We start from the raw sequence: 17651 nt of genomic DNA, 5'->3' as shown, positions 1-17651 counted from the left end.
CTTTTTTTTTTTTTTTTTTTTTTTGGCCGTCGTCCTGTTTGGGGATGCAAACCCTCTACCTTAGTGTTATATCACCTTGCTCTAACGAACTGAACTAACGGGCCAGCACCAACAAATTCACTTCTGTTAATTTACTTTTCGTTAGTTTAAATCCTTAAAGGCTACAGCATCACATGGATTCTGTTTCCAATGGCCTTAGCGGGAAGGTTGCTTTGGAATTTGGCACAAACTATGCCACTGTTTCCATGACTATGAATTTCATTTCCCCAGATTACCCTGGTTTTGTTAAGTTTGCTGCAAGGAGTCACTGTTGTGTTCTTTGCTTTTACGCTTAAGCACTTCTTTTGCCCACAGTTGGGTTTCATCTCAGTCACAAATACCTTCAATATTAAGAGCTGTGTGGTCCCTTTGGTTCTGGAGACCGCACTTAGAGACAACAACAATGGCCTTGGACCACAGCCTTTTAGACATTCTTGCCTTTTAGAAGTCCTCTTCCCACAGGCTTCCACTGGCTCAAAATGGCAGAAAGAGAAAGCTCATTACTCCCATTTTTAAACACAGACACACACAGCTCTTGAGCCTGTGTGCATCTCCACACTACCTTACCAGTCTACTTCCTTTTATAACCACGCTCCTCAAAACAGGAGCATACACTTACTTCCTTATGTCCTGTTGGCTTTCCAACCTACTGTTGCTAAATACCTGTCACCACTACTCTAATGAGACAGCACTGACAAAGGTTCACCGGTAATCTTGCCCAATCAAGTGAGTTCTTCTTACTCCTTGACCTGATTTTAACTTTTAATCGTATCAACTGTTTCTTGAAACGCCTCACCCTGAGAGTCTGCTATGGTTCTTCCAGGCTGATTTTTTTTTTCTCCATTTCAGTTTTCCAGATTCCTGGAAGCAGTGTTCTAAAATGCAAATTTTATCATTCTGTTTCCCTGCAGGACCAATTTTTAATCTCCTGGGGCTCTTCAGTGCCTAACAATCAGAAATCCAGGCTCCTCTAAGAAGCCTTAAATCATACACCCTCTTTCAACCTGGATTACATTCTCTGTATATGTATTCTCTTATTGTACATGTGTGCTGAATGAATGTTTGCTTTTCTATGAATGAGAAGTCACTTTGTCACCCTGACACCTAGGAAATTGTAAGGAAGGAGTAAAGAAAGGAAAAGGAGTTAGAATACTATTGTGTTCTAGCAAAAAGGTAATATGGATCTGCAGTAAGGGCTCAACAAAATGGTAATATGGGAAGGAGAGAATTAATCAACTTGCCACTGTGTTCAAACTTTTTGATCATGGAGCTCTCTTCATAAAAAAATTTGAGTACATGCCTCTGATATACATATAGTGATTGATTATTAAATTACATATATGAGGTACTCTACTAATATGTAGTATAAAGCACAAAAATTAAAGGATGGGACAAAAACTTATAAAAACATATCATAATGTTGAAATCTCAATGGATGCTCTCCTGTGGAGTAAGAGCACATCCCTGTCATGATCACTGACCTCAAGGATGAATTGGATCCACAGCTTATTAGTATACAAGACCCTTTGTGATCCAGCCTCTAGCTACCTCTCCAGCCTTTTTGTAACCANTAAGAGCACATCCCTGTCATGATCACTGACCTCAAGGATGAATTGGATCCACAGCTTATTAGTATACAAGACCCTTTGTGATCCAGCCTCTAGCTACCTCTCCAGCCTTTTTGTAACCAATCCCTCCAACTTCTATACTCACTTTTCAACTCTCTTAAGCCTTAAAATTAACTTCTTTTTCAATGCTTTATTGGTCAGTATGATCCAAGTAGTTATTTTATATCTCTGTGTTTTTGCATTTGCCTTGAGTGGTCACTATCTGCATGGAAAACCATTGAGGCTTCAGCTCTAGCTCTGTTATTACTTCTTCCGAAGACTTCCCCAGTATCCCCCAGCACCAGCACCAAAGTTGTGAAAGAAGTTGCAAGGTCATGGGCAATAGGCTCTGGTGAAAAACATGAATCAAAATGACTCACAAAGATCTTTTTTTATTACAAGAGTAATAACTGGTTTTTTTGTCCTTTTTTTTTTGAGACCGGCCGCACCGCGCTCAGCCAGTGAGTCCTGTGAGTGCACCGGTCATCCCTATATAGGATCCGAACTCACAGCGGGAGCGCTACTGCGCTCCCAGCGCTGCACTCTCCCGAGTGTGCCACGGGCTCGGCCCTATTTTTAAACTTTTAATTGTCTAATGTCACAAACATACTAACAGGCAGAAAGTGATATATAACAAACATCTGTGTGCTCATTGCTAGGGTTAAGCAAATGTTAACATTTTGCCTTGTTTTCAATTTTTTTTTTTCTTTACAACAAAATTAAGTTACAGGTTAGTTAAAGCCTCAGTCCTCAATCCTTTTTCTCCCTCCTCCAAGGTAGCCACTATAGAAGGGGTTTTGTTAGCCACTTTTCTGGAAAATATTTGATGTACAAGGAGCCAAAGGTAAATTACCACCATTTGTGTAAAAAAGCCATGGTGAACAAGGATAAAAAACGGATTCTACAAGTAGGACAATGTAACTAGTTCATTATGGTGTATGTGAGATGACAGTCGGTTTGGGATTTTTCTTCTGCCACAGATGGCTTTATACTAGGGAGACATGAATTCCAGTTGCAGCTGTCTCTTTACTGGTGGCTATACTTGTCTTTGGTCTTGGTTTCATCTTTGTAAGAAGATAAAAACCTGTCTTTCAGAATTTTTGTAAGACTAAAACTTAGTCTTTAAAACATGTAACATATGTATGCCACAAGATAAATGACTTAAAAGTAGTATTACTTATTATTACCAATTTAATTTTGTCCAGAACTCAAACTAGTTAGTCATGCTGGTTAGACTACGTATTTCATCACCTTTTTCATGACATTTTACACATAGGTAATACTTGTCTAATACTTTGGGGCGAACCAACAAAGCTGTTTGGGGCTGGCTTGAAGTAACTACTGAGGGGCTCCAAGTGTCTCAGACTACCCTGTGGGCTAAAAGAACCAACAAAGCTGTTTGGGGCTGGCTTGAAGTAACTACTGAGGGGCTCCAAGTGTCTCAGACCACCCTGTGGGCTAAAAGGATCAATAGCTGTCCTGACCAGGCATACCAGTTGGAAGCTTTGCATCAAAGGATCAGGCTGTGATACAACTTGGCGGGCCAGCCAACTTTTGATGGTTACAGCTTCTGGATTAAAAAAAATCAAAGAACTCTGAACAGTGAAATCAGATAAGTAAATTAAAGTTTTAACTGGGCTTTATGTTTGTGGAAAGCAGTTAAATAATAAATGGTTTTATATAATAAACACTACTGTAGTATTACCACAATATTTTCATGTTAATGGAACTTTAATATGATTGCTATAGATTTCCAACTGATACCATTCAGCGCTCAAAATGGATCAGGGCTGTTAATCGTGTGGATCCAAGAAGCAAAAAGATTTGGATTCCAGGACCAGGTGCTATACTATGTTCCAAACATTTTCAAGAAAGTGACTTTGAGTCATATGGCATAAGAAGAAAGCTGAAAAAAGGAGCTGTGCCTTCTGTTTCTCTATACAAGGTACTTAAATCTAGGTGTAAACAAAGCTAAATTTTACAAAGCTTTTAAAAATCAAGATAGCTACAGTTTGCAGAGACCAAAAATCTGAGTCTTAAATAAATCCAATAAAAGATTTTAAATGCTTTGAAAAAAAATTTTTTTTAAAAAATCTACATGTAATAATAGCATTTTGCTCTGGAGCTTTTAAGAAAGAGTATAAATGGAAATCATTTGTCTAGACACACAAAAAGATTCTAACTAATCACAAAAATCAACTAGTAGATAGAAATGGCCTTAGAATTCAGGCTTTTGTTAAATACAAGAGCTTTCATAATACTTAGAAATTATTTATTTTTGTTTTGTCTTCTTCCAATAATTTTATTGATCCTGACCAAAAATATACCTAAATTATTAGCATTGACATAGGAAGAAGTATATGGAAAATACGAGATTTTCTATGAGTGAGTCACCAGTATTGGTGTTAAATTCTTGTTTCTTTTGATTGCTTTTATTTTATCTTTTTACCCTTTAACCACAACTCTTGTACATGGCTTTCACTTTCTGCACAGCCTGTGATAGTCACCTAACTATTCTGTCCTGATACTGGCCTTACCTTCCTCTTATTCACTAGAGTCTCCTCCTCTTAATATTATTTTATCTCATTCCCCTATTCGGAAGTATATTATTGGTGTCACATTCAAACTCATAAGTTCCAATAGCATCCTGCCAATTGATTTGTGCATTTCCAACTGCTCTGAATTCTCTTTTTGAACCACATATAGTTACCCACTATATTGATGTGCTATCATGCTTTTGTGGAAAATCAATAACAGCTACTGTTTATCAAGGCCTGCAATGGTCCAGGCATTGTACTAGGAGATTTATGTAAATTATTGTATCCTCAAAACAACCCTTTATTATTATCTCCATTTTACAGATGATGACACAAGGGATTGCAGAGCTTAAGTGAGGGAGCTAGGATTCAAACCCAGTTCAGTCTTAATTCCAAAGCCCATGCTCAGTCCACTATGCCTTCTTTTTTGTATACAGAACTTCCCTGTTCATTCCATCAAGCCATGCTATTGCTCCTTCAAAGAACTACTCAAAACTCACTTCCATGAAGACTTCTCAAATTATTACCACCTTTTTCTAGTTACTTTAGTCATTTCAGAAACTTTAAGCATCATGTTAATATTTCTGTGTAGATGCAAAAAAAAAAATCTGTTTACATTGTCCTACTGACTATACATTTAAAAAATTCAGAGATTATGATCTTTTCTTTTATAATTAACTCTGCACAGCAACCAGGTGAGTGCTTTGTATTCAGTTATATTTCATAGATAAATCTACTGTGTGATGATTTATAAAGTAACTTTTATTTTATATTTCTGTCATAGGTTCCTCAAGGTGTACACCTTAAAGGTAAAGCAAGACAGAAAATCCTAAAACAGCCACTTCCAGATAATTCTGAAGAGATTGCTACTGAGGACCATAATTATAGTTTGAAGAGCCCTTTGACAATAGGTGCAGAGAAACTGGCTGAGGTGCAACAAATGTTACAAGTGTCCAAAAAAAGACTTATCTCTGTAAAAAACTACAGGATGGTCAAGAAGAGAAAGAGCTTACGATTAATTGATGCACTCGTAGAAGAGAGACTACTTTCTGAAGAAACAGAGTGTCTGCTACGAGCACAATTTTCAGGTATTTCCCCAATAACCCGTAATATTTACAAAACAGCTCTTTATTTTTTTTGAAATATCATTAAATATTTATTTTGCTATTGCCTATGAAAACATGCATTTAACTGGAAGGTGAAAAGTCTCAGTAGCATAAGCAAAAAGAATAAAGAGTAATGACCAAAATGCTTTCATGTTTTGTGGTTTACAAATTATAAAAGTAACATGTTTATTATAGGAAAAGCAAATATTTAAACGGTAAAAATAATGCATAATTCCACTACCCAGAGATGAGATATAGTTTATACAATTTCGTATTTCATTTTTTATAATAACTGTTACCCATGCTACTGCAAATTCTTTTTTTCTTCTATTTTTTTATTTTTGGCAGCTGGCCAGAATAGGGATCTGAACCCTTGACCTTTGTTATAACACCATGCTCTAACCAACTGAGCCAATCAGAGCAAATTCTTTAAAAATACTTTTATGTAATTTATTACCAAAGTCTTTTTTGCAGTGGAGTTGAATTAGATAATTTGCAAAATCTGTTTCTGCCTGAAAATTGTAGGTCTTCAAATTTTTTCTAAAATATTGTATAGAATAGATATGTAAATCCATGAAAAGACTACTTACTCCTTTTTGTGAACCAGGCTATTTGACGTGGGGCAAAATAAGAATTGCCAACTTATTCTTTGATGAAAGCAGCAGAAATTTTGGACTTACATTCTGGTAAAAGAGAAGCATGTCCTGTTTCCAGAAAAGAATAGTTACCTCCAGAGGAGGAGAATACTTTGTGTTTCTCCAACAGGGTAATAGAGGTAATAAATGGGAACATGGGATTTTTTCACCTCTCGATGATAGGCAAAATAGTCTGTTAAATCTGAATGGTATCCTATCCCCAGAAATGTTTCTTATATCTAATTTATGCAAAGTGAAACAAATAAATGTCCTCAGAATCCAGAGATTTAATTTTATCTAGTTACTTCATTTTCTTCCTTGTTCCTCTAAAGATCTCCACTGAGGCTGCCAGTAATATAAATTGCAAATTTTTCTTCACTTTCTCTAGTGAAATGATCCATTGTGAACAGAATAAATTGGTCAAGGGGTCCTAAGTAGATATTTACCTCTGTACAAACTCAGTTAAAATGTGAATACGTTTGTATTTGAATTTTGATGCCCAGTGCATTGTATATCCAAATGCTATGATCTGTGCCTGAAAATGTTACTATTCACATTTTTCATCACAAAAAATAAATAAATTTATTTTAACAGATTTTAAGTGGGAGTTGTATAACTGGAGAGAAATAGCTGAGTACTCCATGGAAATGAAACAATTTGCATGTACACTCTACTTGTGCAGTAGCAAAGTCTATGATTATGTAAGGAAGATTCTTAAGCTGCCTCATTCTTCCATCCTCAGAACGTAAGTGATTCATTTTTAGATGTTAAATAAAACAAATATATTGTTCTTTTATTGCATTTCATACATTCAGGCTATTTGTATTTATACTACTATTTATTAGTGCCTTTTCTTTTTAAAAATTTCTAGGTGGTGTTTGCATATTATCACAACAGCAATATTTTCACCACCAAAATGAAGACATATATATATATTCTGATAAAATTTTTGCATCTCCCAGATGTTAGAGACTGGTGATAAAAACTGAAATATTGGAATTTCTAGTTCACTTCAGTAGCTTTAATATTTGACTATCCCAGACTGGCCAGTTAGCTCAGCTGTTTAGAGCCCAGCATTATAACACCAAGGTCATGAGTTTAGATCCCCATACTAGCCAGCTGCAAAAAAAAAAAAAAAAAAAAAAAAAAAAAAAAAAAAACTGACGATCCTGGAAAATCTAGAACAGTTCTGGATTGATAACTGTTAGTCTGAGGCAAAGCACAAAAATTAGCATTTTTCATAAGCACTGCAGTTGAAATCTGGTCCCATGTTTCCAGGGACCAGATTTTGATAAATAATTTTTTAGGATTTGTGGTCAAAATACACAGACACATTTATAATTCTCTTGGTGTGAAGCTAATAACATAATGACTTTCTGGTAATGACTAATAACTTTAATACCCTATTTTTATTGTTTCTTAACACTGGTTTCACAGATTCCTTTTTTTAAAAAGTGAATGTTTTCTCTACATACACTTTTAAAATAATACTACTGATAAAGTACTTAGAAACGAGAGAAAAGGAAGGAAAAATTTATATATTGTTCCTATGTATTTTATATATATAAACAATTACTATTAATATTTAGAGTATTTCCTTCCAGTCTTTTTCCTGTGCTTAGATTTACTGGTTTTTATATAGTTATGATCTTTTGTTTATAAATTTCCAAACTGCCCTTTATCACTTAATTATAAATGCATTTTATCCATGTAATTTTGAACTCTTTGTAAATAAGTTAGTATAACTACATAATACCAGGTAGTCCTACCCTACTTAAACTGTAGCATTCTCCAACTATTGGACATTTATGTTTCCATTTTTTATTGTAATTGCTCCAACTATTGGACATTTATGTTTCGATTTTTTATTGTAATTGCTAATTTCATATATTGAGATGAACATTTATGTATAAAGCGTATTCTCTTCTATAAATAGTAATTTTACTATTCAGGCCAGATATTATACTTATTTATTCATGTCCACTTTGTGCTAAGCAGGAGACATTTTTATAGATACGGCATTGATATTTCTCTGCCTACACCTTTTTTTAGCACAGTTTTCTCTGGTTTTAAAGCACTACTGGTACAGGAGAGAATGTGGTATAAGCGACGGCCACTCACCCTGTCTTCCAAAGAGGCTTGTTCAACCGGCGGCTGAATAGAAATTCACAGGGAAGGACTTTGCAGTCTGAGCTGCACAGGCAAAGTCAATTTTGTGCTTTTTTTTTTTTTTTTTTTTCATGGTTTTCTTCATTTCCCACAATTCTGCATCAACTCCTAGATTAAATCTTCTATGGCAATTCCAGCTCACACTTACCTTTTCTCTCTTCATGTCATTCTACACTTTGTAATTTTTGCTGTGACACATTGATATTCAACTCCGTACCCTACAGATGTATACAGTCAACTGTGTTACGGTAAAAAAAATTAAAAACAAACAACTTTGCTGTGACATTGTATATTTAGATTTATAATTCCAGGACTCAAACAGTTGCTTATTTCTTTTGGTACTTTGGCTATAACAAAGGTGCATTTTTATTTTTTTATTTTTTTATTTTTTTGTCTTTTTTTTTGTCTTTTTCCGTGTCCAGCAACGGATCGCAACCCTCAGTGTTGCCCCCTTACTGGACCGGGGACCGGCAACGGGATCGCAACCCTCGGTGCTGCTCCCGCGCCTCGCTCAGCCAGTGAGCGGGAACCGGTCTGTATGTGGGATCCGAACCCTCGGGTGGGAGCGCCGCTGCGCTTCCCAAGCGGCACACTATCCAGTGCGCCACCGGGCCGGCCCCAAAGGTGCATTTTTAATGTGATAGTAATACATGCTTGTTATAAACTATTCAAACAATATATAAGTATGTAAATACCAGAATATGAAAACCACTTGTAATACTTCCCTTCCCTTAATCCCACAGATAACTACTGTTAGAAGTTTGCTATATATCCTCCCAGACTTTAAAAAAAAAACCTATTTATCAATAAAATTTTGTTTTAATGACCGTATATTATTCTAATATATTAACCTTGATTTTATCCTAACAAATCTGAATGGTCAAACATATTTGTATTAGGCTACATTTCCATTCATTTTCCCATTAGAAAAGTTATATATGTTTATAACACAGCTATACTTAAGTACTAGATCTTTATAATCATTATATTTAATATTCATTTATTTAATAAATATTTATTGATCAGGAGCGGCCAGTGAGGCAGGAGGAAAACCAGGAGATTGTGATGGCCTGGAAGCCAAGTGTAGAAAGTATTTTCAAGGAGGGAGTAGTCCACTATGTCAGATGCTGCTGGGAGATCAGGTAAGATGAGGACAGAGGATTGACCATTGGATTTTACAAGGTGGCAGTCTTTGACCTTGACAAAAGCAGTTGTAGTGAAGTGATAGAGAGGTAAACCTGGCCAGAGGGGGTCAAGAGAGACTGGACGTTGAAGAAGCATGGAAAATGATTGTGGACTCTTTCAAGGAATTTTGCTATGAAGAAGGGCAGAAAAATGAGTCTGTAGGTAGAAGGGACCATGCACTGAGGGGAGGGTGTTGAGATACAGATATTCCAGCATGCTTGCATGCTCATGGGAATGATCCAGTAGAGAGAAGGGAATTGGTGATCCATCAGAGAAAGGATAACTGTAGGAGGATAACATTCAACACCATTGTGGAGGGAAGTCAGACCTTAATTAGGGGGAGGGACAGTTCATCCGTAGAAACAGGAAGAAAGGCAGAGATACAGATAGAGTAGGTTAACATTTTTGGTGGTAGGAAAATGAGTTTTTATTCGATTGTTTGTTTTCTCAATGAAATAAAGTTATTAGCTGAGAGTTGGGGTGGCAGAGATACAGATAGAGTAGGTTAACATTTTTGGTGGTAGGAAAATGAGTTTTTATTCGATTTGTTTTCTCAATGAAATAAAGTTATTAGCTGAGAGTTGGGGTGAGGGAGGCATTAGAGGTCTGGGGAGAAATGACAAAATGTGAATAATTATCTCAGAGAACAGAAAAGTAATTAGGGAACTGTAGCACCAAAGTTGTGGTCAGCCTTTTGTTTTTCCTCTCCATAATGATGGAGAAACAATTAGATGGTTAACAATTACATGACAGACCAAGCGAAACTTAAATTCTTAAAAAACCCTTGGTTTGGTTAGATAGGTATCTCACTCACTAATTTCTAATTGCCATACATCTTTCTCTAATTCTTAGCTACAGCAACACCTCTCTAATTTTCTCTGTACTGATGTTGGATCCTTTTTCAGTTCTCCCTTAATTCTTTATGTCCAAAACCTTCCCAGAGCTGTGCTTTTTATAATTTCAGTGCTGTGTTTTTAAGGTAGCTTGTTTTCACAAATCCTTTGAAATTATATCATGATATCTTCAGCTTTCCTCGTTATAATAGCATATATTTAGTATGTATCATTATTATACACATATGTAGGTAGAAAATGCTGGCATAGTTCCTTATTAATATTTTCTGTATCTAATTTTCTATGTTTGTATTCACTACAGTTTAGTAAATTAACTCCCTTTGTAATTAGGTGCTGTGAGAGATTCAGAAGTAAACAGGACAGTGGGAGGAGCTGGTAGTCTACCAGAAAACACTCAGACAGCTCAGCATTATGGATCTCTAGGACTGTATTCTTCCCAGGCAGAATTTTAAGCCACCCAGCTGACTCCCTATAATCATTCGTTAACTAAGCCATTAGTTATCAGTCATTTTATTTAAAATATTATCTTGATAAGAATGTAAATTAAAATTGGTGTGAACTTTCTGAAGGACAATTTGGGAGTATGAACTTTTAACGACCCACCCAATTATGTGTACCTGAAGTCTGAGATTTGCTTTTAATTTCTTATTAAAGTTGAGTTCATTTATCCCAATATATGCATATTTAAGTTTACCTGTCCATCCTACTTCTAGGAATTAACACAAATTACATAAATATGTATATCTGTATGTGCACATGTGTGCTCATGCACAGACATGTTGTGGTGCTCTTTATATTATTTTAAAAATTGAAACAACCTAAATGTCTTAAAATATGGGTTAGTTAAATTATTTATTGATTAACTATACTGTGATATACTATGTATACATTTAAAATGTTACATAGACATATGAAAGGACTTGTAAGAACATTACTGTTAAGTGAAGAAAAATAGGTTCAGTGTAATTTTTGAAAATTATATCTAGATATGTATACATAAAGATATATGGAAGGATATCCTTGAAATATTAACTGTGGTTTTTATTCTTTACACTTTTCTGTATTATTTAGCTTTTTCTAAAAAAAAACTTAATGTGTCATTTTTTACAATTAGAAAAACATTTTAGCATTTTCAAGGAAGAAAAACTGTTCAAAAGAGAAATCAGTCGCTTCCCTCCTATTCTAACTCACAAACTTGGTTTGGGTATACCTATTCTTAGTTATAAAAACTTTAAAAAAATAAATCAGCAAGTCCACATATCTTTCTGCTTGATATTCAAGACATCGTTCTAGTAGTTGTGGATATTTAGATAACCATTTAGATTTCCATTTAAAAATCAAGCTCAGCAGAACATAAAGTGTTTTTGTTTTTGTTTTTTAACCCCATTTAAAATAAAACTTTTACATGTAGGCATTAAGTAGTTTCCTTACATACTTACTGCATATGTAACACAGTTAACAGCTTTGGCGTTCATTTGAGAATCCTAAGGCAAAAAAAAAATTAATTTTATACAATGAAAATTTGGTGACACAGTTGCAAAGGGTTTTTACATACTAGTGGGCTAAGCACCACTATATTGTTTTCTCATTGTCTTACTGTTTTGACCTATTTTTATTTTTATTTTTTTTGTCTTTTTCGTGACCGGTAAGGGGATTGCAACCCTTGGCTTGCTGTCGCCCGCACCGCACTCAGCCAGTGAGCACACTGGCCAGTCCTATATAGGATCCGAATCCGCGGCAGGAGCGTCGCTGCGCACCCAGTGCCGCACTCTCCCGAGTGCGCCACGGGGCGGCCCTTGACCTATTTTTAAATACAAATAACTGATACTTTTGTCTCCTAAACAGATTATAAGCTACTTTTAGTCAAAGTTTGTCTTTTGCATCCTATAACTGTTTTTTAACCCATTAGTGCATCTTAAAATCAAGTTAGTCATAATTGCCATTAAAGTATATATGTAACATACATGTATAAACATATATATATTTCATATATGTGAAAATGCATGTCATGTAGTAAGGTTAATTTTGTTTATAAAACTTCTAGATTACAGCTAAAATATTTGGAAAGCCCTGTTTTGAAATACTTAGGGAATTACATTAAAATCTCAATTAAATAGAGGTCAGCTGTCCAGGAAGAAACCTTAACTTTCTAGAGTATAGCCAAAAAATCAGAAATTTAAATAAAAAAAAGACATTTGCATTACAAAGTATACTTCAGTTATAGATGAACACCTCAGTCTCTTCCTCATAGTCTATTTAATCTTATTTTAGACAATTATTGAACACGTTTTCTTTACTGATCTACAGCAAGTGAGAAAGGGTAAATTAGAAGTAAGAAGAATTCTGAAGATAGACACTAACAGTAATGGGAAGTAATAATAATTAGCGGTCTGAGAAGGTCAGGGATACCATGAAAGAACTCCTAAGATAGTAGTGCAGGTACATTGTATAGGGACAAGCAGATACGAACACCTTAGATGCCTCTAAGAGCATAATTTTGAAGCGGTAAGGATTGAGTAAAGCCCTTTGTTCATAACTAGCAGCACAATATAGGCCACGTTGCTTAACCTCTCCCTGTGTCCCAGTTTCCTAGCCTGTAATATGAGGTAGATGTAGTAAATGTTCCCAAAGGTTCTCTCCCTTTTGACAATTTTCTCTTTTCAGTGAATTTACAGGTAAGACTGATTTATGATCTACATTATAAAAAGGTCAATTAGAACTGGAAATTTTATTCGTATACTTTTTAAAAAAACAAATAAGAAATTAAAAATTACATCGTAATATGTTTGCATCTTAAAATACTACTTTGTATTTTTATGTTTCTCTATTTTTCCTATTTTATTGTAACTATATGAATATATTTGAAGATAAATGTAGAATTTGGCTACTTGTACTTGGCTTTATATTGTAGGGATTTGAGTCTACTTTAGTACTATTTAAGGCTTTTCCCCTTTTATCTTTTTATTTTTTCATTTAAGTTTTATATTCTTTATTTTTTATATTTTCTAGGTGGTTATCCAAATGCAAACCCAGTCCAGGTTTTGACAGCAACATTTTTTCTTTTCTTCAACGAAGAGTAGAGAATGGAGACCAGCTATATCAGTATTGTTCATTGATAATAAAAAGTATATCGCTCAAGCAACAACTTCAGTGGGACTCCAGCAGCCACAGTTTGCAAGGGTTTATGGACTTTGGTCTTGGAAAACTTGATGCTGATGAAATGCCACTTGCTTCAGAAACTATTTTGTTAATGGCAGTGGGTATTTTTGGTCATTGGAGAACACCTCTTGGTTATTTTTTTGTAAATACAGCATCTGGATATTTGCAAGCTCAGCTACTTCGTCTCACTATTGGCAAACTGAGTGACATAGGGATCACAGTTTTGGCTGTTACATCTGATGCCACAGCTCACAGTGTTCAAATGGCAAAAGTGCTGGGTATACATATTGATGGAGACAACATGAAGTGTACATTTCAACATCCTTCATCTTCTAGTCAACAGATTGCATACTTCTTTGATTCTTGCCACTTGCTGAGATTAATAAGAAATGCATTTCAGAATTTTCAAAGCATTCAGTTTATTAATGGCACAGCACATTGGCAGCACCTTGTGGAGTTAGTAGCACTAGAGGAACAGGAATTATCAAATATGGAAAGAATCCCAAGTAAACTTGCAAACTTGAAAAATCATATACTGAAAATGAATTGTGCTGCCCAACTCTTTAGTGAGAGTGTAGCCAGTGCGTTAGAATATTTACAGTCTTTAGGTCTGCCTCCTTTTCAAAACTCTATTGGCACCATCCATTTTTTACGCTTAGTTAACAATCTGTTTGACATTTTTAATGGTAGGAACTGTTACGCAAAGGGACTTAAAGGACCTTTGTTGCCTGAAACTTATGGTAAAATAAATCACATGTTAATTGAAGCCAAGACAATTTTTCTTACATTATCTGATACTAGCAATAATCAAATAATTAAAGGTAAGCGAAAACTAGGATTCCTGGGATTTTTGCTTAATGCTGAGAGCTTAAAATGGCTTTACCAAAATTATGTTTTCCCAAAGGTCATGCCTTTTTCATATCTTCTGACTTACAAATTCAGTCAGGATCATCTGGAATTATTTCTAAAGATGCTTAGGCGGGTATTAGGAACCAGTTCTAGCCCTACGTGCATGGCGTTCCAGAAAGCTTACCATAATTTGGAGACCAGATACAGATTTCAAGATCAAGTTTTTCTAAGTGAAGTAAGCATCTTTGACATTTCAGTTGCTCGAAGGAAAGACTTGGCCCTGTGGACAGTTCAACGTCAGTATGGTGTCAGTGTTATAAAGACTCTCTTTTACAAAGAGGATATTTGCCAAGACTGGTCTAATTGTTCACTAAGTGAGGCATTACTAGACCTGTCAGATCACAGGCGAAATCTCACCTGTTGTGCTGGTTATATTGCAAATAAGTTATCAGCTCTTTTGACCTGTGAGGACTGCATCACTGCACTGTATGCATCGGATCTGAAAGCTTCTAAAATTGGATCACTGTTATGTGTTAAAAAGAAGAATGGTTTGCATTTACCTTCAGAAAGTCTATGTCGGGTCATAACTATTTGTGAGCGAGTTGTAAGAACCCATTCAAGAATGGCAGTTGTTGAACGAATTCCTCACCAGAAGGAATTGTATCTTCAACAGAAAATATTACATGAGCTTTCTGGGCATATTTGTCTTTTTGTAGATTTAGATGAGCATCTCTTTGATGGAGAAGTGTCTGCCATCAATCACTTTGTAAAGTTGTTAAAGGATATAATCATCTGTTTCTTAAATAACAGAGCTAAAGATGTAGCTCAGTACTCTTTAAAACATCATTCAGAAAGAACGGAAATGAAAAAATTTTCAAGGAAATATTGGTCATCTTTACAGGATTACAAATGTTCAAGTTTTGCTAATACCAGTAAATTCAGGCATTTGCTAAGTAACAGTGGATATCCTTTCAAATGAGAGACCTGATATATATTAACATTTTTATTAAAAAGTCAACACTTTTTAGAGTTCAATTTAGCCTTATTAATTGACCATTCTACACAGTGGAAAAGTTTGCAGTTCTGCTTATTAGAATTTCTAATTAGACATAAAATCTGGTCACACTTTGGTATGGCTTGCAACATTTATGAGTTTTCCGAAATGTAAAAAGCACTAAGTTAGTAGGAGCAGACTAGGAAACAGGTGGAATCTTTGAATTTACTACCATAAGACTGAGTAATGTGACTGGACTTATTTTTAACTTGTTCAGTCTACTTTAAAAACAAGAAAAACGACAACTAGGAGTCACAAAAACATTGACTCCTTTTAAACAGACTACATTTCCTGAAAGAGCTTTGTTTTACTATTCTTAAGAATGTTGACAGAATACCTATAAAACCTTGAAGATGAAAATTAAGTTATGGTTTGAAAGTTAGACTAAAGCAAAATATTAAATACTACAAAAATTCCCTTGTCTCTAAAATAGAAATACACACTCTCAGGCTGAAGGTAAATACAAGGGCCATTTATTTTTCCTTGTACTGCAACCAAACTGCAGAGTACAGTGTGGGAACATAGATGATGTGATTTTCACTATCTGTTGTCACTGGACTTTGAAATATTACTTTTGAATAATATAATAGGGTGGACACTTATTACTTGACTCCTTTTGGAAGAGCCCAGTGCTCATCAGAAAATGGGGAGAAACCTTTAATTCAACTTCTGCTCTTTCAAGTCTGCTCATGTTTGCAGGAAGGCTAAAATAATGAAACATACTCAATGTTGAATGAATAATGGACTATTGAAAAAAGATGGTCAGTTGAAACGATAGGTATGGAAAAAATTTGTCTTAATTACATAAAAGGTTTTTTTCCCCCCAGAAATTTAGGAAAAGCTTAAATAATCTGAAGATGGAAGCATACTAATGACAATTTTCTCCATTCCCTCACACCCAGATTTGAAAAGATAAGTAGAAAAATCATTTGGTACATATCCTTTAACCAATGGGGGTATTTTGAAGGATAAAAGAAGAAACAAGCACATTACACTTCTGTGTTTGTAAAGCATCTACTCTTTTTGTCATTGAGATTGAATGTTCACAAAGTTCAAAAACTTAATATTGCAAAAGATTAATGATGAGGTAAAAGTTGAGTATATTAGTTGAAATTCCCCTTAAAAAGTATATTTTGATATACTTGTTTATTCTACCTCAAAGGCTTTAAGTTTTGAAATGTATCCAGTGTTGTACTACATTTTTTACAAGACCTATTGCTGAGAATTCTGAATAAGATGGGTTTTGTTTTGTTTGCAAATAGAATTAAGTTTAAATACACCAGGATAAATCTTATTTAAAGGAAGCCTGTTTGTAAATCACCACCTTTATATAAATCCAAGTTTTGTATCTGATTTTTATATAAAGCAAGGTTCACTCTGTAGTGTCTAATGCTCTTTGCTGTTTCACTAAATGTACTAATATATTCTGTATTTGAAAAAATTAGTGTTTTGCATTCTTTTAAGTGCTGGATAAATTGGGCAAACATTGAATTAATAAGAATAGTTCTCTCACCATCTTTGGCCCATTTAATTGCTCTTGCACTTGTAAAAGGATTCAGAGTCTTCATATCAGATTTACTTGATATGATATGCTTTACAGTGAAATAAATTATTCATATTTGATTAGGGTAATTTGGTTATAATTTTTACTCTGTATCTTTGTCCTTATTTTCTCCCAAGACAAGCATTCCCTTTAAAAACTTATCCTTACTACTTTCCAAAAAACAGTGCTTGCACACTGGATATCCACATGCAAAAGAATTAACTCAAAATGGATCAAAGACCTAAATGTAAGGTAAAGCTATAAACCTCTTAGAAGAAAATAAAGTAAGTCTTTGAGACTTGGATTATGTGGTGGTTTCTTAGATATAACACCAAAGGCACCAGCAGCAAATGAAAATTAATTGGACTTCATCAGAATTAAAAACTTGTGCTTCAAAGGGATACCATCAAAAAAGTAAAAACCCACTGAATGGGAGAAAATTTTAGCAAATATCTGATAAAGGACTTGTATCTAGAATATACAAAGAACTCCTATACTCAGTAACAAAAGAACAAATACCCAATTTTTTTAAATGGGTAAAGAATAAGACACTGCTCCAAAGGAGATAAACAAATTGCCATAAAACACATGAATATATTTTCAGCATCATCAGCCGTCCAGAAAATGCAAATCAAAATCTTAATGTCAGTATCATAACTTCAAACCCACTAGGATGGGTATAATAAAAAAGACATAACAAGTGTTGGCAAGAATGTTGAGAAACGAACCCTCACACATCGTTGGTGGGAATGTAAAATACTGCGGTTAGTGCAGACACTGGAAAACAGCCTAGCAGTTCCACCTGTGACCCAACAATTTTACCCTAGACATATACCCAACAGAAGTGAAAACATGTCCACAAAAATTTGTACATGAACTTCATAGCAACATCATAGAATGCATCATATAGTAAT

At 34.8% G+C, this 17651-nt stretch overlaps 1 protein-coding gene and 1 pseudogene across 1 annotated transcript in view; one reads left to right on the top strand and one right to left on the bottom strand.

Moving 5' to 3' along the window:
- The window catches only part of THAP9 (THAP domain containing 9), an 18798-nt gene extending 1972 nt beyond the window's left edge, over window positions 1-16826 (top strand). Inside the window, exons 2-5 of the mRNA XM_008581441.1 lie at window positions 3396-3591; window positions 4968-5271; window positions 6519-6669; window positions 13142-16826. Coding sequence (XP_008579663.1) covers window positions 3396-3591; window positions 4968-5271; window positions 6519-6669; window positions 13142-15119 — 2629 coding nt within the window. The 3' untranslated portion in view covers window positions 15120-16826. The remainder of the gene's footprint in view (window positions 1-3395; window positions 3592-4967; window positions 5272-6518; window positions 6670-13141) is intronic.
- LOC103597583 lies at window positions 147-471 on the bottom strand (annotated as a pseudogene).
- Window positions 16827-17651: the final 825 nt, after the last annotated feature.

This window comes from Galeopterus variegatus, unplaced genomic scaffold (genome assembly GCF_000696425.1).
Source record: "Galeopterus variegatus unplaced genomic scaffold, G_variegatus-3.0.2 Scaffold2357, whole genome shotgun sequence".
Classification (NCBI taxonomy): Eukaryota; Metazoa; Chordata; class Mammalia; order Dermoptera; family Cynocephalidae; genus Galeopterus; species Galeopterus variegatus.
This window is presented reverse-complemented; position numbering and strand designations above follow the sequence as displayed.